Source organism: Balaenoptera ricei, chromosome 2 (genome assembly GCF_028023285.1).
Source record: "Balaenoptera ricei isolate mBalRic1 chromosome 2, mBalRic1.hap2, whole genome shotgun sequence".
In the NCBI taxonomy this organism is placed as follows: Eukaryota; Metazoa; Chordata; class Mammalia; order Artiodactyla; family Balaenopteridae; genus Balaenoptera; species Balaenoptera ricei.
Window position 1 is genome coordinate 45,652,805 of NC_082640.1, and position 27,075 is coordinate 45,679,879.

Sequence of the window (27,075 nt, forward strand, 5' to 3'; positions counted from 1 at the left end):
TATGTGCATGGGTTTATCTCTGGGCTTTCTATCCTGTTCCATTGATCTATATTTCTGTTTTTGTGCCAGTACTATACTGTCTTGATTATTGTAGCTTTGTCATATAGTCTGAAGTCCGGGAGCCTGATTCTTCCAGCTCCATTTTTCTTTCTCAAGATTGCGTTGGCTATTCAGGGTCTATTGTGTTTCCATACAAATTGTGAAATTTTTTGTTCTAGTTCTTTGAAAAATGCCAGTGGTAGTTTGATAGGGATTGCATTGAATCTGTAGATTGCTTTGGGTAGTATAGTCATTTTCACAATGTTGATTCTTCCAGTCCAAGAACATGGTATATCTCTCCATCTGTCTGTATCGTCTTTAATTTCTTTCATCAGTGTCTTATAGTTTTCTGCATACAGGTCTTTTGTCTCCTTATGTAGGTTTATCCCTAGGTACTTTTTTCTTTTTGTTGCAATGGTAAATGGGAGTGTTTCCTTAATTTCTCTTTGAGATTTTTTGTTGATAGTGTATAGAAATGCAAGAGATTTAAGAGCATTAATTTTGTATCATGCTACTTTACCAAATTCATTGATTAGCTCTAGTAGTTTTCTGGTAGCATCTTTAGGATTCTCTATGTATAGTATCATATCATCTGCAAACAGTGATAGTTTTAATTCTTCTTTTCCGATTTAGATTCCTTTTATTTCTTTTTCTTCTCTGATTGCCGTGGATAAAACTTCCAAAACTATGTTGAATAATAGTGGTGAGAGTGGGCAACCTTGTCTTGTTCCTGATCTTAGAGGAAATGGTTTCATTTTTTCACCATTGAGAACAACGTTGGCTGTGGGTTTGTCATATATGGCCTTTACTGTGTTGAGGTAGGTTCCCTGTATGCGTACTTCCAAGAGAGTTTTTATCATAAGTGGGTGTTGAATGTTGTCAAAATCTTTTTCTGCATCTGTTGAGATTATTATAAGGTTTTTCTCCTTCAGTTTGTTAATATGGTTTATCCCATTGATTATTTCCGTATATTGAAGAATCCTTGCATTCCTGGGATAAACGCCACTTGATCATGGTGTATGATCCTTTTAATGTGCTGTTGGATTCTGTTTGCTAGTAGTTTGTTGAGGATTTTTGCATCTATGTTCATCAGTGATATTGGCCTGTAGTTTTCTTTTTTTGGGACATCATTGTCTGGTTTTGGTATCAGGGTGATGGTGGCCTGGTAGAATGAGTTTGGGAGTGTTCCTCCCTCTGCTATATTTTGGAAGAGTTTGAGAAGGATAGGTGTTAGCTCTTCTCTAAATGTTTGATATAATTCACCTGTGAAGCCATCTGGTCCTGGGCTTTTGTTTGTTGGAAGCTTTCTAATCACATTTTCAATTTCAGTGCTTGTGATTGGTCTGTTTATATTTTCTATTTCTTCCTGGTTCAGTCTTGGAAGGTTGTGCTTTTCTAAGAATTTGTCCTTTTCTTCCAGGTTGTCCATTTTTTTGGCATATAGTTGCTTGTAGTAATCTCTCATGATCCTTCGTATTTCTGCAGTGTCAGTTGTTACATCTCCTTTATCATTTTTAATTCTGTTGATATGAGACTTCTCCCTTTTATTCTTGACGAGTCTGGCTAATGGTTTATCAGTAGTGTTTATCTTCTCAAAGAACCAGCTTTTAGTTTTATTGATCTTTTCTATCATTTCCTTCATTTCTTTTTCATTTATTTCTGATCTGATCTTTATGATTTTTTTCCTTCTGCTAACTTTGGGTTTTTTTGTTCTTCTTTCTCTAATTGCTTTAGGTGTAAGGTGTGGTTGTTTGTTTGAGATTTTTCTTGTTTCTTGAGGTAGGATTGTATTGCTATAAACTTCCCTCTTAAAACTGCTTTTGGTGCATCCCTAAGGTTTTGGGTCGTCATGTTTTCATTGTCATTTGTTTGTAGGTATTTTTTTATTTCCTCTTTGATTTCTTCAGTGATCTCTTGGTTATTTAGTGGTGTATTGTTTAGCCTCCATGTGTTTGTATTCTTCACAGTTTTTTTTTCCTGTAATTGATATCTAGTCTCATAGTGTTGTGGTCAGAAAAGATACTAGATATGACTCCAATTTTCTTAAATTTACCAAACCTTGATTTGTGACCCAAGATATGATCTATCCTGGAGAATGTTCCATGAGCACTTGAGAAGAAAGTGTATTCTGTTGTTTTTGGATGGAATGTCCTATAAATATCAGTTAAGTCCATCTTGTCTAATGTGTCATTTAAAGCTTATGTTTCCTAATTTATTTTCATTTTGGATGATCTGTCCATTGCTTAAAGTGGGGTGTTAAAGTCCCCTACTATGATTGTGTTACTGTCAATTTCCCCTTTTATGGCTGTTAGCCCTTGCCTTATGTATTGAGGTGCTCCTTTGTTGGATGGTTAAATATTTACAATTGTTATATCTTCTTCTTTGATTGATCCCTTGATCATTATGTAGTGTCCTTCTTTGTCTCTTGTAATAGTCTTTATTTTAAAGTCTATTTTGTCTGATATGGGAACTGCTACTCCAGCCTTCTTTTGATTTCCATTTGCATGGAATATCTTTTTCCATTCCCTCACTTTCAGCCTGTATGTGCCCCTAGGTCTGAAGTGGGTCTCTTGTAGACAGCATATATACGGGTCTTGTTTTTGTATCCACTCAGCCAGTCCATGGCTTTTGGTTGGAGCATTTAATCCATTTACATTTAAGATAATTATCGATGTGTATGTTCCTATTACCATTTTCTTCATTGTTTTGTGTTTGGTTTTGTAGGTCTTTTCCTTCTCTTGTGTTTGCTGCCTAGAGAAGTTCCTTTAGCATTTGTTGTAAAGCTGGTTTGATGGTGCTGAATGCTCTTAAATTTTGCTTGTCTGTGAGGTTTTAATTTCTCCGTCGAATCTGAATGAGATCCTTGGTAGGTAGAGTAATCTTGGATGTAGGTTTTTCCCTTTCATCACTTTATATATGTCCTGCCACTCCCTTCTGACTTGCAGAGTTTCTGCTGAAAGATCAGCTGTTAACCTTATGGGGATTCCCTTGTATGTTATTTGTTGTTTTTCCCTTGCTGCTTTTAATATTTTTTCTTTGTATTTAATTTTTGATAGTTTGATTAATATGTGTCTTGGCGTGTTTCTCCTTGGATTTACCCTGTATGGGACTTTCTGTGCTTCCTGGACTTTATTGACTATTTCCTTTCCCATGTTAGGGAAGTTTTCAACTATAATCTCTTCAAATATTTTCTCAGACCCTTTCTTTTTCTCTTCTTCTTCTGGGACCCCTATAATTTTAATGTTGTCCCAGTGGTCTCTGAGACTGTCCTCAGTTCTTTTCATTCTTTTTACTTCATTCTGCTCTGTGGTAGTTATTTCCAGTATTTTATCTTCCAGTTCACTTATCCGTTCTTCTGACTCAGTTATTCTGCTGTTGATTCCTTCTAAAGAATTTTTAGTTTCATTTATTGTGTTGTTCATTATTGTTTGCTCTTTAGTTCTTCTAGGTCCTTGTTAAACCTTTCTTGTATGTTCTCCATTCTATTTCCAAGATTTTGTATCATCTTTACTATCATTACTGTGAATTCTTTTTCAGGTAGACTGCATATTTCCTCTTCATTTATTTGGTCTGGTTGGTTTTTACTTTGCTCCTTCATCTGCTGTATATTTCTCTGTCTTCTCATTTTGCTTAACTTACTGTGTTTGAGGTCTCCTTTTTGCAGGCTGCAGGCTTGTAGTTCCTGTTGTTTATGTTATTTGCACCATGTGGGTGAGGTTGGTTCAGTGGCTTGTGTAGGCTTCCTAGTGGAGGGGACTGGTGCCTATGTTCTGGTGGGTGGGGCTGGATCTTGTCTTTCTGGTGGGCAGTGCCATGTCTGGTGGTGTGTTTTGGGGTGTCTTTGAACTTAGTATGATTTTAGGCAGCATCTCTGCTAATGGGTGGGGTTGTGTTCCTGTCTTGCTAGTTTTTTGGCATGGGGCATCCAGCCCTAGAGCTTGCTGGCTGTTGGTTGGAGTTGGGTCTTAGGGTTGAGATGGAGATCCCTGGGAGAGCTGTCACCGATTGATATTACATGGGGCTGGGAAGTCTCTGGTGGTCCAATGTCCTGAACTTGGCTCTCCCACCTCAGAGGCTCAGGCCTGATACCAGGCCGGAGCACAAAGACCCTGTCAACCACGCCGCTCAGAAGTAAAGGGAGGGCTTCCCTGGTGGCGCAGTGGTTGAGAATCTGCCTGCCAATGCAGGGGACACGGGTTCGAGCCCTGGTCTGGGAAGATCCCACATGCCGCGGAGCAACTAGGCCTGTGAGCCACAACTACTGAGCCTGCGCGACTGGAGCCTGTGCTCCACTGTAAGAGAGGCTGTGATAGTGAGAGCCCCGCGCACTGCGATGAAGAGTGGCCCCCGCTTGCCACAACTAGAGAAAGCCCTTGCACAGAAACGAAGACCCAACACAGCCAAAAATAAATAAATACATTAATTAATTAATTAATTTTTAAAAAATGGCGTAGTATTTGCATATAACCAATGCAACATCCTCCCATATACTTTAAAAAAAAGAAGAAGTAAAGGGAGAAAAAAAGAAAAGAAAAAAAATGATTAAAATAAAAAAAATAGTAATAAAAGAAAAAGAAGAGAGCAACCAAACCAATAAACAAATCCACCAATGCTATCAAGTGCTAAATCTAAACTAAGATAAACATAAAAATCAGAAGCTAGTCAGTCACAAACAGCAAACCCGAAGTCTATGGTTGCTCCCAGAGTCCACCACCTCAATTTTGGGATGATTTGTTGTCTGTTCAGGTAATCCACAGATGCAGGGTACATCAAGTTGATTGTGGGGATGTAATCCACTCCTCCTGAGGCTGCTGGGAGAAATTTCCCTTTCTCTTCTTTGTTCGCACAGCTCCCGGGGTTCAGCTTTGGTTTTGGCCCCACCTCTGCATGTAGGTTGCCCTCAGGCATCTGTTCCTGCCCACACAGGAGGGGGTTAACGAAGCAGCTGATTAGGATGCTCTTGCTCACTCAGGCCAGGGGGAGGGACGGGTATGGTAGTCATAATTGGAATGCGGGGCGAGCCTGCAGCGGCAGAGGCCAGCGTGACATTGCAACAGCCTGAGGTGCACCGTGTGTTCTCCTGGGGAAGTTGTCCCTGGATCACGGGACCCTGGCAGTGGCGGGCTATACAGGCTTCCGGCAGGGGGGTCGGGGGGTGTGGACAGTGACCTGTGCTTGGACACAGGATTCTTGGTGGCAGCAGCAGCGGTAACGTTTCATTCCCGTCTCTGGGGTCCGAGCTGATAGCCACAGCTTGCGCCCGTCTCTGAAGCTCGTTTTGGTGCTGCTCTGTATCCCCTTTCCTCACACACCCCGAAACAATGGTCTCTTGCCTCTTAGGCAGTTCCAGACTTTTTCCCAGACTCCCTCCTGGCTAGCTGTGGTGCACTAGCCCCCTTCAGGCTGTGTTCACGCAGCCAACCCCAGTCCTCTCCCTGGGATCTGACCTTCAAAGCCCGAGCCTCAGCTCCCAGCTCCCACCCGAGTCCCGGCAGGTGAGCAGACAAGCCTCTCAGGCTGGTGAGTGCTGGTCGTCACTGATTCTCTGTGCAGAAATCTCTCTGCTTTGCCCTCTGCACCCCTGCTGTTGCGCTATCCTCCGTGACTCCGAAGCTTCCCCCCCTCACCCCACCCACCCCCAGTCTCTGCCAACGAAGGGGCTTCCTAGTATGTGGAAACTTTTCCTCCTTCACAGCTCCCTCCCAGAGGTGCAGGTCCTGTCCCTATTCTTTTGTCTCTGTTTTTTTTTTTTTTTTTTTTTGCCCTCCCAGGTACATGGGGACTTTCTTGCCTTTTGGGAAGTCTGAGGCCTTCTGCCAGCGTTCAGTGGGTGTTCTGTAGGAGTTGTTCCACATGTAGATGTATTTTTGATGTATTTGTGGGGAGGAAGGTGATCTCCATGTCTTACTCCTCCATCATCTTGAAGGTCCCCCCCTCCCATTATTTTAGATTCCTTCCTCTGCCTCTTTATTACTGAATCCTTCTTCCCTCATCCCCAGAAGTAGTGGTAACACTGAATGTGTGTCTGTGGTTTTACTACCTTTGTATCTATCTTGAACAGTGTAATTCAATTTTGTCTGCTTTTTAAAGATTTTATAAAGGAATTGTGTAATACTTTTAGGGCTTACTCTGTGACTTACAAATTAATTCACTCAGTATTGTTTTTGACCTTCGTCCATGTGGTCAAAATGTCACCTTCAAAAAAAATGTGACCTTCAGATATCTTCATTGTGTATGATATAACGTTATGCATAAGTTATTTATCCATTCTACTCTAGAAAGGTATTTGAATTGATTGCAGGCTTGATTGGGGTTTTTTGTTTGTTGATTGGTTTGCTTGTTTTTCAGCTATTATGAAAAGTGGTCTTGTCAACATTGTACATTTCATCTGGCAGACATGTGCAAGACTTTAGAGCAATGGCTCTCAATATGTAGTGCCTGGAGAGTAGCATCAGCATCACCTAGAAACTTTGCAGAAATGAATTTCTTGGGCTCCACCCCACTCCTGCTGAACCAGGAACTGTGGGTGGGGCCCAGAGATCTTGTTTACACCAGTCCTCTGGCATTTCCCATGCATGGTAAAGTCTGAAACCCACTGCTCCCAAGTTTATACCTAGGAGTAAAAATGCACATTATCTGATATACACATTCTGCTTAATAGTTAATGCAACCGTTTCCCAAGTTACTGAACCGTCAGCATCAAATAAAAGTTATCAGCGTTCTACATCTTAGAAAACTCTTCTCATTGTATGATTTCTAAGTTGTGTCAATCTCATGAGTTGTCGTACTTTGTTGTGGTTTTAATTTCCATTTTCCTCATTACTAATAATATATATAGGTTTGGGGACCTTTCCACTCCTTTTTTCTTCTTTTGCCTAATTTTCTTCCCCCCTCTACCTTTTTATTGATTTGTAGAAGTGTTTTATGTAATCTAGATAGAACTTCTTTGTAATAGAAATATCTTCTCCAAGTTTGTGGCTTATTTTTTTCCATTATAATTTTTGATGAACAAACTTCTTACACTTAATGTCAAATTTATTAATTATTTTCACTGTGGTTTGTGCATTTTGTGTCACTGTTGAGGGATCGTTCCCAGTCTCAAAGTCATAAAGACGCTCTTTAAATTTTTTATTGTTTTACTTTTTATATTAAATTTAAAAATCTGCTTGTGAATTGATTTCATTTTTGTATTTTGGGTACCAACTGATCCAGTACCATTTCTTGAATATTCTACTTTTCCTCACAGATCTACAATTTCCACCAGGTCATATTGTAAATCAGGTTTCCTTATATAGGTGGGCTTGTCCATTCATTGGTCTCTTGTCTACACCAGTACCAATGTTACACAAGCATCACTTGAATTTAGCATTGTCCTTCTCAATTTGTTTTTCATCTTCAAGAATGCCTAGGCTCTTCTTGGCATTTTGCTCTTCCACGTAATAGTTAGAATTGACATGTTGTGTTTCACAAAAAATAGAACAAGACAAAGCCAATATGGAAAATGAGTCAGAATCAAAATTATTGAGTTAACTGTCAGGATCATGCCATTGATAAAGAACAGCAGAATGAAGCCAAATTAACTAGAAGTAAAAATAAGAGAAAAATTGGTGAAGTAGAATATGTGTGTAAAATAAAAAGGAATAATAGTTAAAAGCTGTCTCTTTGAAAAACTAACAAAATGGGTTATTCTTTCCTGAGAGTTTTCAATGTACAAAGAGTAAAGACACAAATAAATAACAGCAGGCATTGAATGGGGAGATAATTCAGATGGGCAGAGATTAAACATATGAGGATATTATGAAGTTTTATGCTTAAAACGTTGAAAGATGTATGAAAGAGATGAAACCTGTACCACAGTGTATCCAAATGACTGAAAAAGAATGAGAACTTGAATGGTCCTACACCCACTAAATAATTGAATCAGTGGTTTAATGTCTTACCAGAAAACAAAACATAGGCCCAGGCAACTTTAGAGACACGTTTTTACCAAACATTCAAGGAGCAGATAAATCCTATATTATACAGATTCTTTTCAATTGTCTTCTGGCTGTTATCTTTTCCGTTGAAAAGTCAGTTGTCATTTTGATTGTTGTTCATTGTGGAGGAAATGTGATTTTTCTTTAAACTTCATTATATCTACTTTTCTGCTTTCTTTTGGTCATGAATTATATGAAGTTTTACTATGAGATGCCTGCCTGTGATTTTTTTCCCCTTCATCCTATTTGAGGTTCTTTAAATCTGTAACTTCACAGCTTTTATATTAGGTTTTTGGAAATTCTCATTCAATATCATTTATAGCTTTTCCCCATTTCTCTCTTACTCTCTTTTTCTGGACTCCAAGTTTTTACATCTAAATTAAACCTTTCTAAATGTGCCATGTAGCTGCTTTTTTTTTTTGGTGTATTTTGTCATCATGTTTATATCTGCTTTAAGTATAGATATTTTCTACTAATACTCCAAATCACAAATGCTCTCTTTTCTGCTTTGCTATTAAATTCATTTAGTGAGCTCTTCATTTCACTTATCTTTTTTTAAAAAAAATTTCTATTTCCATTTCTATTTCATAGACCCCAGTTCTCTGCTGATATTCCCCATTTTTTAAAAAATTAATTAATTAATTTATTTATTTTTGGCTGTGTTGGGTCTTCGTTTCTATGCGGGGGCTTTCTCTAGTTGCAGCGAGCGGGGGCCACTCTTCATCGCGGTGCGCGGGCCTCTCACTACCGCGGCCTCTCTTATTGCGGAGCACAGGCTTCAGACGTGCAGGCTCAGTAGTGCTGGCTCACGGTCCCAGTTGCTCCGCGGCATGTGGGATCTTCCCAGACCAGGGCTCGACCCCATGTCCCCTGCATTGGCAGGCAGATTCTCAACCACTGCGCCACCAAGGAAGTCCCTCTCCATGTTTTTTAATCCATTTTTATGTATATATTAAGATGGTATATGTGTATATATCAATATACACATATGTATATTATATATTATGGCATAAATATGTATATATTAATCATGGCTATTTTAAAATTTATAACTGGTAACTCTTACATCTAAATAAGCTTTTTGTTCTCAGTGTCTGTTTTTCTCTTGATTTTTTGGTCATTGTTTTTTAATCCTGACCATACCTGGTTATTTTTTATCACATACTGGATAAGATTTATTAAAATATTTTAGAGGATATGGAATATATTATTTTCCACAAGAGAGGATGTAGAGGAGGCAGTGAGGGTCTAGCAAGTCAGAATGATCCTGTCAGGGATTGAAATGATCCAAGGTAGGAAGGATTTCAAGCATTTTGAGGACTGATCTATTTCTGGTTTTACCCCTATGCTTAGTGCTTCAGGAGTCTTAATAAAATTCTGTAGTGTTTACTAGAGCCCTTATTTTTTAAGAGTCCTTAACCTCCAGTTTTTATTTCCCAACTCAGTGAGATTGCCAAAAACTTTTAGTTCCCACTTTCTGCTTGGCCTCAACTTTTCATTCTAACCTCACATGCTTTAGGAAACAGTAAATTTCTCAAGGAGACATGCATGCAGAATGTCAGGCTTGCATCTCTGCTATTCCTTTCGTCCTTCAAGTCCTGGCTGCCATAGTTCCCCTGCACTCCAATTTTTACCTCCCTACATTATTAAGATTGAAGCGAGCTCTAAACTGCTCCTGTGTGCTCAGTCACTTGTCTTACACAGTGAATTGGCAAAAATAAAACAAAATATAACAAAAAACTCTGAAGGAGTTAAAGCAAAAGCAAACTAAGATGTACCTCACTGTGTTTGTCTGTTATCCTTGATCTTGTCCCCTCAGGTCCTGGATGCCTTGATTCCCCTCAAATGTCTTCATACAGAGTTTGTATAGATTATTCAATTTTCACAGCTGTTTTGGGGGTTTCTGTTTGTTTTTTGTGGATTATTTTGTTTTATGCAGAAAGAATGAGAGAAAGCTTCAGCTTCATACTGAAAAGCTGAAATTTACATGTTTACTTAACATACAAGCTTAACAACAAGGGCGTCTTAGAATTTTTCAAATCAACCCATACCTCTCCCAGTTTATGGGCTTTTGCTGTCCCCTGTTTTACTACTAGATTGTCTCATTACACACAAATTAAACCTTTTTTTTTTAATACGTCCATGTTTATTTAGACTGGTATACACATTTACCATTGCTTTTGAACACATACATTCTCATGTTCAGCCTTTTTATACCAGGGACAATTTTCCTTCTCTTTGAAATAAATCTATTATATGTACTTTCATGAGGGTCTTTGTGTGATAAGCACTACTGGCTCATGCTTTTCTGGAAAAGTCTCAGTTTTACTTGTAAGACAATTTGCTAGGTACAAGTTTCTAAATTGAAAGACTGAAAGCATATGTATTTAAGTTATTCTACTCTCTCCTTGTTTCCCTTGTTGCATTGAGATATAAAGTCACTCAAATTGCTTTTTCTTCACAGTTGAATTGTCTTTTCTCTCTAGCTGCTTGTGAATGTTTCTACATTTTTCCCAAGTATTCTTCAGTTCTACCATGACATTTTTAGGCCTAAATTCTTCTTTATTTATCCTGATGTGGGTTTATTTGATCTTCCTATATGGTATCTTTCAACAGTTCTGGAAAATCCTCAGGCATTGTATCTTCATGTATTGCTTCCCTGTTCTCTCATTAACCCTTTGCCCCCTCAACACCCATCAGACATATGTCAGACCTTCTTGTTTCTATCTTCCATGTCTTTTAACCTCTTACATATCTGTATCTTTGTTTCTCTCATCTCCATTCTGAAGAGCTTCTTTGGAATTATTTCTCAGTTCACTAATTTTCTCTTCAGCTGTTTATAATCTGTTAATTAACATAGCCATTGCATTTAAATTTTATCCTCTCCACTTTATATTGTTCCTCACCAGTAATCCAGCTCAGATTCCATGGTCCATTTTAAAAATAATTTCCTTTCCTTCTCTACCTTCATTATACTTGATTAGCAGCCTCAGGTAAGCATGGCTAGAGAAACACATACAGTGCCTCCTGACAGTTATATTACATTTCTATGAGCCATTCTCTTTTCCTCTCTTCTAGACTATTTTATAACTTCTCTTCTGTCCTCAAACTCTAATACCTTCTCCCTGTCCTCACTCAGATCATGACCATGGTTGACACAAGTACCCATCTACTGCTATCTTGCCCTCACCATACCTACCTATCCCCCTACCAACATCTATGCCTGTATCCTCTGCTTTCCCTCCTCTAACTATGAATCACTGAATTGTTGCTTCTGAAGACCAACCCTCCATCTGTGCACTGACTCCTGCTCCTACACACTGTTTCAAAACTATTGTTCCAACTCTTCTTTCTTCTGTCTCCTACATCATCATTTTTTTCTCCCTCTCTCTCCCGTATTGTTGCTACATCCCCTTCCAGCTTCCACCCTATTTCTCTGCTCTTCTTTATATCAAACTGTTTCATAGAGTTATCTCTACTCACTGTCTATAGTTTGGCTGTTCTCTCTTAAACTCACTGTTATCTGAGTTTTGTCTTATCACTGCAGTCAGCTGCTCATTTCAAATCACCAATGACCAATTTTCAGTGACTGTCTTATTTAGAAATGTATTGTTGCCCTCCTCTTTGTTTATCTTGTTTTCTAGGACAGCACAATCTCCCAGTGTATCTCTTTTGCTCTGACTGCTCCTCAGTCTCCTTTTCTGGTTCCTTTTCATCTTCTCCAACCCATAAATTTGCACTTTTCTAGGGATCACTACACTTGTAGGCCATTTCTCTCTACTGTTACTTCCTTGTTAAAATTATCCAGTCTGATACCTTTAAATACCATCTGGATGCTGATAATATGCAAATTTGTGCCTCTAGCCCTAGCCTCTTTTCTGAACTCCAAGCCTGCTATCCATTGCCTACTCTGTATCTCTGCAGGGATGTCTAATATGTGCCTCAGACTCTCCTTCTCCAAACCTGTTCTTTCTACAGACTTTTGTCTCCATTAACGAACCAATCCGGTCTTCCAGTTTTTCAAGCCCCACAACTTGGTATCATCCTTGATGATTCCATTTTTATCTTCTCATTCAAATTGTCTGCAAATCCTCTTGGTCTACTTTCTAAATAGAGTTACATGACCACTTTTCACTAATTGCACTGCCATCACCATTGTTCTAAACTACAGTTAACTTTAACCTGGATCGTTGCAATAGCTTTCTAAATGAAACCTGTGCTTTTACCCTGCCTCTTAATGGTATGTTCTTGTGATATACCAGAGTGATCTTTCTTCAGTAGGAGTCAAATCATGTCCATCTTCTGCTCATAACCCTCTGACAACTCAACAACTCCCTTATAATAAATGCCAAAGAACTTACAGCCGTGGTTCAGGCCCTTTAGGACTGGCTCCTGTTTCTTTCTCACTTCTTCCCTTTCTAAGCCTCTTGCTCACTCTGTATCAGCCAAGGGGGTTCTTACTGTTCCTTGAACGTACTAGGCATACTCCCATTTCCGCACCTTTGGATTTGCTGTTCTTCTGACCAGAAACACTATTCACCCAGATTTGCACACTTCTCCAAGGACTTTGCCCACATATTGCCCTTCTCAGCAAGGCTGTCTCTAACCACTCTACTTATAATTGCAGTCCCAGCCCCATCGCCTGGTATTTCCTTTATTACATTCCTGTTTTGTTTTTCGTCACCCTCCTCATAGCCGTTGTTACCATCTGATGATGTAGAATATATAGTTTACTTACTTATCAATCTCATTCCTAATTCCCAAATATAATGTAAGCTCTATGAAGGCTGTTTTGTTTGTTGGTTGGTTGCTTGGTTTTGTTCACTGTTGTGTCTAGATCAGTGTGGTTCATGGTAGGTGTTCAATAAATGCTGGACAATCAATTTATGCATGAAGTAAAACAGTGACAAAAAGAAGGGGTTAGTGCGTTAGTGCTCAGGGTCGGGGTGAGGGGGTCACACTTCAGAGTGAGGAAATGTTCAAGCAGTAGCTTCCTAAATGAGAGAAGGTTGTGTTCAGAAGCAAAATCCTGGACACCATTTCATCTCTTGGGGTCTGCAAATAGTGCAACATGACTAGGAATCTAGGATGTGTGGTGGGTGTTGGCTTATGAAATAGTCAAGTATCAGTCAGTTCAAGGAAGGTCTTAGATGTTAAACTATGAGGTCTAAATGTCATAAGGTAGGCCAGGAAGCAATAGAAAATATTATTCAGATGAAAGGGCATGACATGACCTGTAGGTGTTTTTTTTGGTTTTCTATTGTTTTGCTTTATTATGTTGGTACATAAGGCATTTTGGTTTTCTCTTTTAATGACAATAAATCCAGGTATACCTTATTGAGAAGGGGCTGCTTACCGATTTGTTGTCATAGAAATGAACTTGTATGTAGTCAAATTAAAAACAAATTGTTGCCTTGTTTTCTCTTTGTTTAACCCTTGAGTTTTTTGGATCAGAACTAGCACAGTTTGTTTCACAGTACTCAATACCTTTATTCTAAAATAATCATGTGTGTGTGAATCTCCCCCCAATCTGGGCCGGACACATACAGGATGGTTGTTCATAAAGACTGGTTATTTCAAGAGACACTGTTTTCAAATGTCTAGATTTAATCTTTAGTGTAACAAAAGAGCTGATTTTCACAGTATTCTGAAAGGTGTGTGTGTGCTTCTCTTTCTCATTTTCTTTGTCATAGGGGCCACACCAGTGGTTTTCACAGAAAGTTAGGCCCCTCTTCAGTATTTTTCAAACGAAACATCTTCCAACCCCTTGAATATTCATTCAAAGTCATTGGGCTTTAAAGCAGCAGTGCCTTAACCAAACTAAATCAACTAGCCCTTCCTTTGTGCTTCTTGAGATGCTGTTTCTCCATACAATTTTAACCCAGGAGTCTAGTAAGGAAGATGGATGTTTGGTTAATTTTCGTCTGTTTTTATTCTAAAATAATCAGTTCCACTTTTATAATAATTTTATCTTAAGCCTTAATTGACTTTATGAGGTGATCTTGACTTCTTTATTCTATTCCTTAAAATTCAGTGTTTACTTGGGGATATAGGAATGGGTAACTTAAAACAGAGAGTAGATTTTCCATTAGCTGAAACTTGATATAGAAGTTTCTCAAAGATTTTTTACCACAAGTGAACATTTAATTTTGTTATTACATGCTTAATGTTTACATGCTATCTTAAGTTATGTCATTCTACTACAAAGTAGAGTAACAATTTGAGATCACCTAGTGAATCTGACCAATGTTGGGTCAAAGTTATACTCTGAATGATGATCATATTGAGCGGCTCCAAAATTTCTGTGGCATCCTTAGCTATTTATGAGAACAAACATAAAAGAATCCATGATTTTGTATGAGCACCCCTACCATAATATATATATATATGTGTGTATATAAATATATATATATATTTAAATGAGGATCTTGATTCCATTATTCAATTTCTTTTAAACATTATGAACAATGTGTAGGTCACAAATGGCAAATGCTAATTTATATAATCACACTTTGTATGTTTGTTTCATTTGTTTTAACAAATGCAATGTTTTTGATTTATTCAGAGACTTGATTTCATTTAATTGAGCTATTTCCTAGTCTTAAATCTACTCTCAAGGGACAGAAGGACAAAATTTTAAGATAATCTTAAATGAGTAAATCCTAAAGTATTTTGGAAAATAGCCATGCTATTGTATTTGGTATTCCAAGTTAACTACCTTATAGTGAGGCATCCTCTTGGATGTATAGAAGATATTTAATAATTGGTTGGTTGGTCAATTTTATCGACCACTTCATAATGAAACCTGAGAAAAATGTAGCCTGATTTGTTCTTTAAAACTGTTTGTGACATAAGATAATATATTTCTCAGCCCTACCTAAAGAAACAATACCTAGAGGATTTGTTCAAGAGATATGTTCGTCCATGGCAATGCTGACTAAGTTCCTCAATCACAGCTACCTTGGAACCACTGACTCCCTAAGATAGTATTTCTGTTTTTAGGTTTTCCCCGAGGAAAACGCAAGTGTCTTTATGAATCATTTTCCCTCATCTGAGATTTGGCATGCTTATATTCTTCATATCTAATTTCATAAAAATTATGGCAAACACATTTTGGGGTAGAAAGTGAAGAAATATTTGTAAGCTGAAGATTTCAGGTAATTTCTTAAAGTTACATTTTTGGGGAAGGTTCAGATGGGGTCACCATTGCATCTGCATCATGGAACACAGGGAAACCTGCGTGGTGGGGTGAGAAGCTTCATTGGTGTCAGAGAAATCAGGCTTCACTGCTTCCGACACTTTATAGGTTGTTCTGTTTTAATTCTGAGTAGTTGTTCCCTTGAATGGATATATTATAGTCACTTGTTGTTGGACATTTGGGCTGTTGCCAGTTTTGTTGTTGTTGTTATTTGGAATGAAGCTGCTATGTTCTGAACATTTGTGCGCAAGTCTCTGGGTCATATGTTAAATATCTAGGAGTAGGAGGGCTTGAATTACAGAGGTGTATGCACAACTTTTTGAAAAACTGCCATGTGGTTTCCCAAATCAGTATCATTTTGTATTCCTACCAGGAGTGTATAAGACCTCCAGTTGTTCCACATTGTCAACACTTTATATCTTGTCAGTTTTTTTTTTTTTAATTTTAGCCTTTCTGATATATACTATTTCATAGGAGTTATTTGCATTTTCCTGATGGATAATCAAGTTGGATGTCTTTCCATGTGCTTTTAGATATTCATATAGATTTGTGTGTGTGTGAAGAGTCCGATCAAATATTTCACCAATCTTTATTGAGTTGTCTTCTTACTAAGTTGTAAGAATTCTTTATATATTCCAGATACATGTTCTCTTTCAGTATATGTATAGAAAATATTTTCTCCCATTTTGTGACTTTTTTTTTCATTTCTTAATTGTGTCTTCCGAAGAGCAAAGGAAGAATAATTTCAATGAAGTTTCCTTTTTCTTTTATTTACATTATTTTGTTGTGCTTTTTTGTCCTAAGAAATCTTTGGCCTACCCTCCCGTATGCCAAAGGTTTTCTCATATGTTTATTCTAGAAGTTTTGAAATTTTAGCATTTACTTTTAGATATTATGATTTATTTAATGTCTATATATGGTAAGTGGTAAGGGTTAGTGATTTTTTTCCCCCACACATATATCCAGTTGTTCCAGCGCCATTTGTTGAAAAGACTCTCATTTCTCCCATTGAATTACCTTGGCAACTTTCTTAGAGATCAGTTAATTACACATATGTGGATTCTATTTTCTGTTCCATTACTATAGCTCTATAGTAAACTATATTAAGTAGTATAACCTTTATTTTTTAAAATTACTTTGACTATTCTGTGTTATTTACATTTCAATATAATATTCAGAATCAGCTTGTCAATTTCTACAAAATTGGGATTGCTTGCATCTGTGGATCAATTTGTGAAGAACTGCCATCTTAACAATATTGAGTCTTTTAATCCATGAACTAGTGGCATTTCTGTCCACTTCTTTATGTATTCTGTAACATTCCTCAGTAATATTTTATAATTTGCAGTGAAGAGATCTTGCTCACATTTTGTGAATTTTATTCCCATGTATTTTATGGGCTTTGGTTCTACTATAAATGGAAAATCTTAAATTTTATTTTCCAGATTTTTGCTGCTAGTTTTAAAAATAGAATTGATTTTTAAAAAGTAACTTTATACCCTGTCACTGCTGGATTTGTTATTTCTACGATTTGCTTTGTAGATTCCTTAGGATTTTCTATGTAAAATATCAGGTCATCAATAAAAAGAGACAGTTTTGCTTTCCTCCTTTCTGATACTTATGCCTTTTATTTCATTTATTTTCCTTTATTGCAATGACTAGGACATTCAGTCCAATACTGAATAGGAGTAGTGAGAGCAGACATCCCTACCTTGCTTCTAATTTTAGAAGGAAGTCATGCAGTTTTCTCCATCATAGAATCATTTTGTCTGTTCTAGAACTTCATCTAAATGGAATTATACAGTATGTGCTCTTTTTTGTACAAGGCTTCTTTCTCTCAGTGTGTTTTTGAGATTTATTCATGTGGTTGCATGCCTAAGTAGTTTCCTTCTTAGCAAGTGTTGATTTTTTTAAAAGCAACTTCTCAAAGCATAATTTACATACAACAAACTATAGCCAAATATGATCAAATACGATAACTGTAAGATTTTTGTAAGTGTCCTTTATCAGACTGAGGAAATTCCTTCCATTCATTGTTTGTTAATAGTGTTGAATTTTTTGTCAATATTTTTTTCCACATCTATTGAAATAATCAAGTGTTTTTTTCTCCTTTCTGTCAATGTGGTGAATTACATTGTTTTTTAATGTGAAACTAATCTTACATTCTTGGAACATCTTCTAGTTGGTCACACTGTAGTATATATTTTTCATATATTTCTTGATTTGGTTCGCTATTATTTTCTTAAGGATTTTTGCATCTTTGTTCTGTTGAATATTTGCCTGTAATTTATTTTGTTGTAATGGCTTTGTCAGGTTTTGGTATCAGGGTAACACTGGCTTCATAAAATTTGTTGTGAAGTGTTCCCTCCAACATAATGTTCTTTCTTCTTTGAATGTTTGATAGAATTCAACAGTAAAAGCATTTGAACCTGAATTTATCTTGGTGGGGACATTTGTTCAATTTTGTTAAGTTGCATTTTTCAATAAATTTTTCCTTTTGTTTAAGTGGTCACAGTTTTTGCCACAGAGTTATTCATTTTATTCTCATCTCTACCTTTTATACTTGCAATGTTTATTCTATTAACTTTCAATGTAATTATTGATATGTTGAATTTAGGTTACCATTTTATTATTTTTGTATTTGTCTACTATGTTTCTTATTCCTATTTCCCTTTTCCTACCTTTTAGAATTCCATTTTAATTCATCTGTTAACTTTTTATCTATTCTTCTCTGCTTGTTCTTTAGTGATTGCCCTAGGGATTAATCCTGTTAGACTCAAATTGCACATTTGGTCACACCTGCTGTGGGTGGCAGCTTTGATCCCAATTCAGACACTGCTTTGAGTCTGCCCCGTGTGTGTGGTACAGACCATAGCAGAGTTCACATACAGAATTTGGGATTTTCTTTTGCTTACTCTCTCCTTCCAGTGTGTTTGTACACTCTCTGGTGGCCCTAATTGTCACTGACTCCTTTGCCTGTATCCTTCATTCAGAAAGATGGCAAATTTTTCTGTTGAGTACCAACTGGTACCATCTCTGCGTCTGCAGCTGCTTTTGAGTCAAAGGTGCAAAAAACGTTAAAGTGACTCCATGCACATCTGAGTTCTTTTCCCGAGGTTTCAACTCCCCTGCAAAATTAAGTAACTTTGTTTCAGACTCTCAGATAATTGGTCTCCTCTCCCTGCCAAGGGTTTCTATTTGTTTTTGCTAGAACCTGTTGCTAGGAAATTAATCCTTTATTACAGAAGTAGGAATTAGGCATTGAGTTTTTAAATGTTTCTGAAGGTACTAGTCTCTCAGTCTAAGAGTTTCAAGCCCTTTGAATGTGATATTTAAATGTGGCTCTTTTTTTTTTTTTTTTTGTAAAACACTCTGGGCTTACTTACCTATACCTGGTGGAGGCAAATATTATGGCAAATGAGGTGTTTGTATAACACAACTGTCCCTCTAGTATTGATTGATGTACAAGTAATTTTGTTGAAGACATTTTATAAATAGTTGATGATGAAAATAAATCAAAAATATGTTGTTTCCTATTTTTTCTCAATAGTTTTAGGTCAGCCTCTTTTTACTTGAAATTATATTTAGAAATTTAAAGGAACAGTAAAACCCCACTTATCCAGTAGATATAAATAAAGAAATAGTAATCCTTTAGAACACAGTTAAAACCTCTAATCCTAAAAGAACTTTAAGAACAGGGAAAGGGAAATAGGTAACAATGAGGAAAATCACTAGTTTTACATAGTAGAGAAGTTGCTGTACTGTTTTCTCTACTTTTCTCTATGTTGTTCATAATAAAACAAAACAAGACAAAAAAGTAAAAGAAAAAGAAAGCTTTAAAAAGCTAGGAAATTATAGGAAAATATATATATTATGAAATAATAAATAAAAGAAAGTTGATAAAGCACACCAAATTAATAGACTGGAAGACATCAACAGTGTAATAATTTGCATTGAATCAAAAAGTATTTCAAAAATTCTGTACTTATTAAAAAATGTATAGAGGTTTAGCACTAAAACAAAATATAATGTATAGACTGGGAGGCTAAAGAAAACTGTCATGATTTGCAGTTTATATGATTTTCCACACCACATCTCCAAAATGATATATTTGCAATCTCATAACAAGCAATAAGAGGGCTCAGAAATAATGGGAACAACATATAAATCAATGTTCCTGTACCTAGAAGTAACCAACTAAAGTATATAAATTTGAAAATGACCCCATTTGTAATAGTATCAAAAGTGTTGTTACTTACAAAAAATAACAAAACATATGTAAAATCATTATGGTGAAAGTAAAAAAGATATTTTGAGATATATAAAAGAAGTCCGGAGTATATGGAGAAATAAAGTCCTTATAATTCAGAAGATCAATGTCAGGATGTCATTTCTCTCTGAATTGACATATACATTAAAGGCTATCTCAATAAAAATTTCACCAATAATTTTATAGAATGTTGCAAATTGATTTTTAAATACATGTGGAAGGATAAAGGGCAAAGAATGATCCGAGATAATTTTGAAAGTGAAGTAAGTGGGACTTACCCACTCAGATATCATCTGGTTACTAAACTGCCGTTTAACAACATGGTCTTGGTGGAAGAACAATAATATACTTCAGTGGAAGGGATGAGAGGGTCCGTAAACAACCAACACAGTCATGTGGGAAGCTGATGTGTGACAGAGGTGGGCATGTAGATCAGTGAGCAAAGTATGGATCCCTTCAGTAATCTAATTCTGAAAGTTGACTGTATTCAATATCTTGTAATAACCAATAAGGGAAAAGAATCTGAAGAAAAAGATATATATGTGCGTATACCTGAATCACTTTGCTGTACACCTGAAACTAATACAACGTTGTAAATCAACTATACTTCAATTTTAAAAAATGAAATAAAAAATAAAAGTTGGCTATCTGTGAGGATGGAGTTCAAATTGGATGCTTGTTTCCAACAATAAACCAAAAAGCATTTGAGACAAAATAAGGAACGCACACACGCACACACACACATACACCCACACACATACAATTACCTTTTGGAAGAAAACACAAGGAAATTGCTTTATCACCTCAGGGTAGCATATGATTTCTTAAGTAGAACATTGAATATTAAATGGCAGAAATGCTAAAGTCAAAGATTAATATGTTTGACTATATTAAAAAACAAACCACTGTTTCAACCTAAGTTTTCATTGATAAGAGAGTATAATGGAAAAATTGCAGAATATTCATTGGAATGGGGTACCATAGATCAGGTAAAATGAATATACTTGATTTATATATAACACCATAGATCAGGTAAAATGAATATACTTGATTTATATATAACACCATCAATAGATCTATAAAACATAGTACTGAACAAAAAAATTCCAGAATGATCTCAACATTTTGATACTGTTTATGTTATTTCTAATATAAACCTTATGTCTCCTCAAGTGTCAAAGATTCACACTGATCATCATCTTGTGGCCATGTTGCCTCAAAATTGGAAGATTTTAAGATTTTTATGGATAAACAACAAGGTCCTACTGTATAGCACAGGGAACTATATTCAGCATTCTGTGACAAACCATAATGGAAAAGAATATGAAAAAGAATATATACATATATATATAAATATATATAACTGAGTCACTTTGCTGTATGGCAGAAATTAACACAACATTGTAAATCAACTGAAGTTGAAGTTTTTATCCAAAATATTTGAATTTTTCAACATTGGCAGCCTCTTTGAAAAGTAATCATTCTTTCTAGTTCAGATACACCTCACTGTTGGCAAAATTTGGCCTGTGGCCGGCCTCTTCATGACTTTTGGATTTTCCACACTACTTCTCCTAAATTCTGGTACATTGAATCCAGCAGCAAGAAACTCTGAATCAGGTTGATAGGGTAATGAGGTTTCCAAATATGGGAACTCTATTCCAGAGTGTGACAGACCAATTCATTTCTCTGTCTTCTTTATTCTGCTACCAGTTCTAAAACTGTTAGTCATCATGTGTGTATCTGTGTGTGTGTGTGTGTGTGTGTGTGTGTGTGTATGTTTTAACCTATTTGGAACTCTATAGAGAGTCCTGGGTTTAATCTCCTTAAGTCAATGAATAGGAATTGAAGATTGCTCCCATCCTGTTTTTTCAAGCAGTCATTTGGTCTGTGTCTTCCAATCAGGTATTTTTAGTCACTGTCTGGAATTTTGAACTGTACATGATCCCGCTGGCATTATCGCTCCTCTTTGTCTACAATTTCATCAGACCTGCGAGGGGGAAGGTTGGCAGCATCCAGGACAGCCAGGTGAGCAAAGATTCCAATAATTCTGACATCGGACTAAAGAAAAAATGTGTTAGCAGTAAACCGCCACCACCGAATCATGACCCGAGACCACTGCATTTGAGGTTTGAGGAGCGACACTGCACATGTATTCATGTTACAGGGAAGGTATTTATCATGTGTAATCTGGAGTCTTCTTCCTAGAGCATCTTGTGTTCCTGAGTCTTGGCCTGCCTTCTTAGCCCGAGTGAGCCATCTGGTTCTTGGTCAGCATTTCCATGCGGGCAGCACATGTCTGCGTGCCCATCTGGTTCTCCATAAGGTTCCTGGGAATGAGATTCTCAATCACTAGAGAAAAGCCTTTGGTGGCTCCTTGAGCCCCCTTCAGGGCACACGCAACTGGGAGGCTGCCTCAGGCCTCTCCCTATAATTATCCTGTGCAATATTCTCCTCTAGGCTGAAGCCTCAGGGGATACTCTGAGGCTTGCCAACTCCCAGGGAAATCAGAGAGTGCGTGGGCATGGGCCCCTCTGTTCTTGAGTGCCCAAGTTTTTCTTGCAATTCTCAAACTCACCGTGGTGTTAAAGGAGGCACAGGCAAGGCCTCTTCTCAAAGACATCCCCCAGCATTTACTTTTCTTAATTTTTCTCCAGTTCTCCCTCCCCTACCCCTCTTATCCCAGCCCATAGAATCTTTTTCTGCTCTGGGTTAGAAGGAACTTGTATTTATAGACTTGCTTTATGATATAATCTTGGCATTCCAGATTCAAGAACCAAGTTTTTGAAACAAAAATCAAAGGTCTTGAGACTTGATAACATCCTTTAGAAAAATCACCTGCACATTAGGTTTTCTAAGACTCAAAAGCTGACCATCTTCACCTATTTTTCCTTATAATGTTCTGATTATTTTAAAAAATTATCTCTGAAATAATGGATATTTAAGGAATGTTTCTGGTTTCATTTGGGATGGGGGAAATGAGTGTTAATGGCAAGGAGTAAAACCTCAGACAAATTCCAAATTCTATTCTGTTTGGTTTTTGATTGTGTAGTGCAGTAAGCATGTGCATATATCAATAAATGAGGGGCCTGAAGATGCTAGAACCAAGTAACAAATAAACAGGTTTAAAGTACAGGTTTATGTAAGGACTAAGTTTCACAGAGGTACAGATGAGGGAAATTTTTACAGAGAAGCATCTGTTGTAAAAGTGCTGTCAACTAACATTTTTACAGTTTTAATCAGATTTTATTTTCCCAGGTATATATATGATGTATACGTTTATAGCGTGTGTATATATATATATGTGTATGTGTACATGTGTATTTGTAGGCAGGTATATATATGTATATATGTGTGTGTATGTAAATATGGGTACATAAGTGTACTTGTGTGTGTATGCATATAAATGTGTATGTGCATGTATGAAACCTTTTTAATTTACTAAACATTTTCTAATTTATTACCTAATTTAATCTTGTTAACATAACCATGAAGGAGTCAAGAACTACTGTTTTCATTTCATGCTTCATAAAGCTAACGTTCAGAGTGGCAAAGTGATTTGCTCAAAGTCACACAGCAAAACAGTGCTGGAACAATGTCTCCAGCTGAAGACTTTGTCTCAAGATGAAGACTTCTGACTCCTAATTACAGAGTTTTTTCCTCCCATAACATGTTTCATTGTATTCATTTTTATCCATGTGCTTTTATGAAAAATGCTTGTTGCCATCATTGAGTAGGTTAGTTCTCCAGCATCAGTAAGTATTCCACAGACTGCTAGGGAGCTCCTAGGAATTCTGGGCGGTAATACAGTACCAGCCCTGAAGAAATTGCTCAGTGGTTTATGGAGGATAGCAGAGTACCTTCTGGATACTTCAGAGTTACTCCCTTATACAAACGTGATATTGACCATTCTTTTTTCTATTGGAACAATGGCATCTAATTAGCATGCCTGACCTTTGCAAGGTTAAGCAGAAAGGTAAGCGTTCAAATTGAAAATAGTCCCTGGTTTTCTGATACCCAGAATTCTTTTCAAGCTACCAAATCATTGGATTGTGTACCAACACGTGTTAGCTTTTAAATGTAGCAGTGATATTATTCAAGTGTACCTGTTAACTAGCCGAGATTTCTAAATGAATCTGAACAAGCCTATGTGCAGCACAGCTGGTGCTGGGGCCCCTGAACTAAAGGCAGTCCCCCCTTTAGTCCAGATCTGAGCCTTGAGTTTCCTTCCCTCACCTGCCCCCCACCAACCCTGAAGCCCAAGGAAGACAAGAATGCCATATAGAAACCTGTAGCTTATTCTTGAGATTGATTACATTCAGACTAATGCATTTTCTACTGTCTAATGTTTCGGTAATGGCCCCAGAGGAAAAGTGCAGTCATTCTAACAATGAGCCCAGCACAGACGGAGTATGGTGTTCTCAGCCTTAACACAGCAGCTGCTTCATTTGTCAGACTCAGAACAAAACTGTTTACAGATAGTACAACTCCGCAATGCATTTTTAAAGCTGGCTGCCTTCAAAGGGCACTCCCCTAATAGCTTTATTTATACTTAACAGTTTTATGTAGATTATGCATATTGTTTACAACCTTGGCAAGGCATCCCTTAACTTTAAAAATGTCCTTTTTAAAGAAGTTGCAGTGTATTTTAAAAAGACTAGTGTTGCAATGATATGGGAAAACTTTAAGCATGAGTATGCATTTCATTCATAGTCGGTAATTTCGGTTGACGTTTTATTACAAATTATGGATTTTCCTTGCAGGAGAGCACGGACGTCGATGAGGAGGAGGATGAAGATGACAAGATGGGTGCGCTCGAGAAAGGACACAAAGGGGTAACGTGACTGCTTTCAGTGTTCTAGCCGGTTGAGTCAAACTATATATATATATTTTTTTACTACTATAGGGTGACCAGTATAGTGATATTCTCGTAATGTATAAAGGGTATCCCTTTTTAAGGTTTTTTAAATGAGGATGAAAAGGGGCGAAATATAAGGATTAACTGAAATGTTATAGAAGCATCCCTCTAGGAGGCCTGTCATTGGAGGCAAAGATTAGCCTTCCCCTTGGTGGATGAAAGGTAGATGAAAGGTAGCCCAGGAAGTCAAAAGTAAATCAAGTGCAATCGCTGTTCCTTTAGGCTCATGTCTGCACTCTGCAGGGTGGTCACCCGCTTCAGAACCTGTCACTTGCCCAGCTGTTGCTGGCAACGTTTTCAGCTTTACGTCTGTGTACATCTGTCCTTTCTCTCCTCCTGGGAGAATCTCTCAAATCTGCTGCTTTTTGTTGTCATTACGCTTTCAGACAAACCTTCTGGAATAAAATGAAAAAAAATAAAAGTGAAATGCCAAATGAGTTGCTACTAGCTTCACGGCTGCCCAGTCCCCTAGAACCTATGGGTCTATGGGGCTGGGGTGATAGTGTGTAGAAGGCTGACAGGAGAGGAAAGGGGCGAACAGGGGAAACTTAAGAGCTAAGTATCCAATATAAAATGTCCAGAAAATAGAAACAAATTTAAAAACACTAGCTCCATGACACAGACAGCCTTAAAATTAATTGAGCGAGCCAGATGGTTTTGCCCATTTGAAGGATGCTGGGCAGATTACAAAGTAAATCTTATTTGTTGGGCTCAAATGATCATTAATAGCAAAGTAATAAAGTATAATTTTTTTAAAAGGGAATTGACCCTTTTTAGAATGAAGGTCCCATGATGCAACTTTCTTCTTCTTCTTCTTTTTTCTCTTTTTTAATTAATGTATTTATTTTTTGGCTGCTTTGGGTCTTCGTTGCTGCGCGCATGCTTTCTCTAGTTGCAGCGAGCGGGGGCTACTCTTTGTTGCAGAGCACGGGCTCTAGGCTCGTGGGCTTCAGTAGTTGTGGCTCGCGGGCTCTAGAGCACAGGCTCTGTAGTTGTGGTGCACCGGCTTCATTGCTGCATGGCATGTGGGATGTTCCTGGACTAGGCATTGAACCCGTATCCCCTGCACTGGCAGGTGGATTCTTTTAATTTTTATTTATTTATTTATTTATTATTTTTGGCTGTGTTGGGTCTTCGTTTCTGTACGAGGGCTTTCTCTACTTGCGGCAAGTGGGGGCCACTCTTCATCGCGGTGCGTGGGCCTCTCACTGTCGCGGTCTCTCTTGTTGCGGAGCACAGGCTCCAGACGCACAGGCTCAGTAGTTGTGGCTCACGGGTTTAGTTGCTCTGCGGCATGTGGGATCTTCCCAGACCAGGGCTCGAACCCATGTCCCCTGCATTGGCAGGCAGATTCTCAACGACTGCGCCACCAGGGAAGTCCTGCAACTTTCTTCTTGATGAATTGACGTGAGTGGCTTCTGAGTGATGTAACTCCTTGAACATTAAAAATAGTCATAGCTAAGCTAATGTGGATGAAGGGGTGTTTAACCAAAGGAAACACAGGTATTAATGAAATTATTTTAAACCTACATTAGGCATAATTATCAATTTCATTAACCAAAGTTTGGAAGTGAGGAAGATTTCTTTCTCTTGGACCAAGTCTGTGTAAACGAGCCACCCGTGGAAGGAGGATGTCATCCACCCTAGAGAGATAATTGTGACCATGGGGCTTTGTCCCATCTGATACAGGAGACATCTAACAAGAAGGCAATGGATGAAAAAGTGGTGTCGATGAACTGTCAGGCAACAAATTGAGCCATGAAAGTCTAGACCAGTGTTTTTCACCATCTAACCTTCCATTGTGGTGCTTCAAGGGCTGTCTGGGGGCCTGGGGGTGTGGAGGTAGAGCCATTTGGGCTGTGCATCAAGCTTTTCTGGGCAAGGATAACTGAGTTGGAACTACAGCATCTACATGCATGAGCCTGGGAGCTCTTGCGCTCACCCAAGCACAGCCCTCCACGCAACAGATGCGTCAGCTCATCCCACACTGAGGACGTTGGCTCTGGGGTTCTCCATGTCTCCTCCAGGGCAATTCCATTCTTGAGATACTTTGATTGTAGTATGTTTGTAGGGCCTTTAATAACCCCATGTGGCCATGTTTGTTTTGCTTCCTCAATTTCATATTTCTGTGGAAACTTCTAGAGGAATAAGTCTGAAATGAAATGTTGACTTCTGTTTGTGCCTCTTCTGCTGAACACAAGCCTTCTATTGTGAGGGGATTTTGGCAAACTTTGCAGTCTTTTTGCACATCTCTTCACTCTCACTTCTCTAAGAGATGGGTAAACTAGAGCAGTTTTCAACTTTAAGACTTCGGGAGCATACGTCCACCTATATATTATTACACTTCATCATTTCTTCTCCATGTAGAGCAGCCTCCATGCCTGGGATGGGTCCCTCAAGCACACAGGCCCTGGGCCACTGCCCTCCACAGTGTGCTGACTCCAGGGGCTTCCCCACAGCGCCCTTCTGGCTTCTGTTGTGTGTTCGACATGACAGACGGGCTTCTGGGAACTGTAACACACCCAGTGAGAGATGAACTGTTTACAGATTATAAACACACAGCCGTCTCCTTCCAAGCCAGAAGAGGAGAGGAACTCCTTTCTACCCAAACAATCCATCTTGAAAGTGACACTCCTTAATTGCCAGCACCCCTTCCCACCAAATACCATCATGGACG

At 37.9% G+C, this 27,075-nt stretch overlaps 1 protein-coding gene across 6 annotated transcripts in view; it reads left to right on the forward strand.

Annotated features, from left to right (window-relative positions):
- The window catches only part of MCTP2 (multiple C2 and transmembrane domain containing 2), a 189,449-nt gene that overhangs the window by 130,465 nt on the left and 31,909 nt on the right, over positions 1 to 27,075 (forward strand). For all 6 annotated transcript variants that reach the window (XM_059912573.1, XM_059912567.1, XM_059912568.1 and 3 more), the window contains 2 exons: positions 21,386 to 21,508; positions 24,244 to 24,315. In XM_059912573.1, coding sequence (XP_059768556.1) covers positions 21,386 to 21,508; positions 24,244 to 24,315 — 195 coding nt within the window. The remainder of the gene's footprint in view (positions 1 to 21,385; positions 21,509 to 24,243; positions 24,316 to 27,075) is intronic.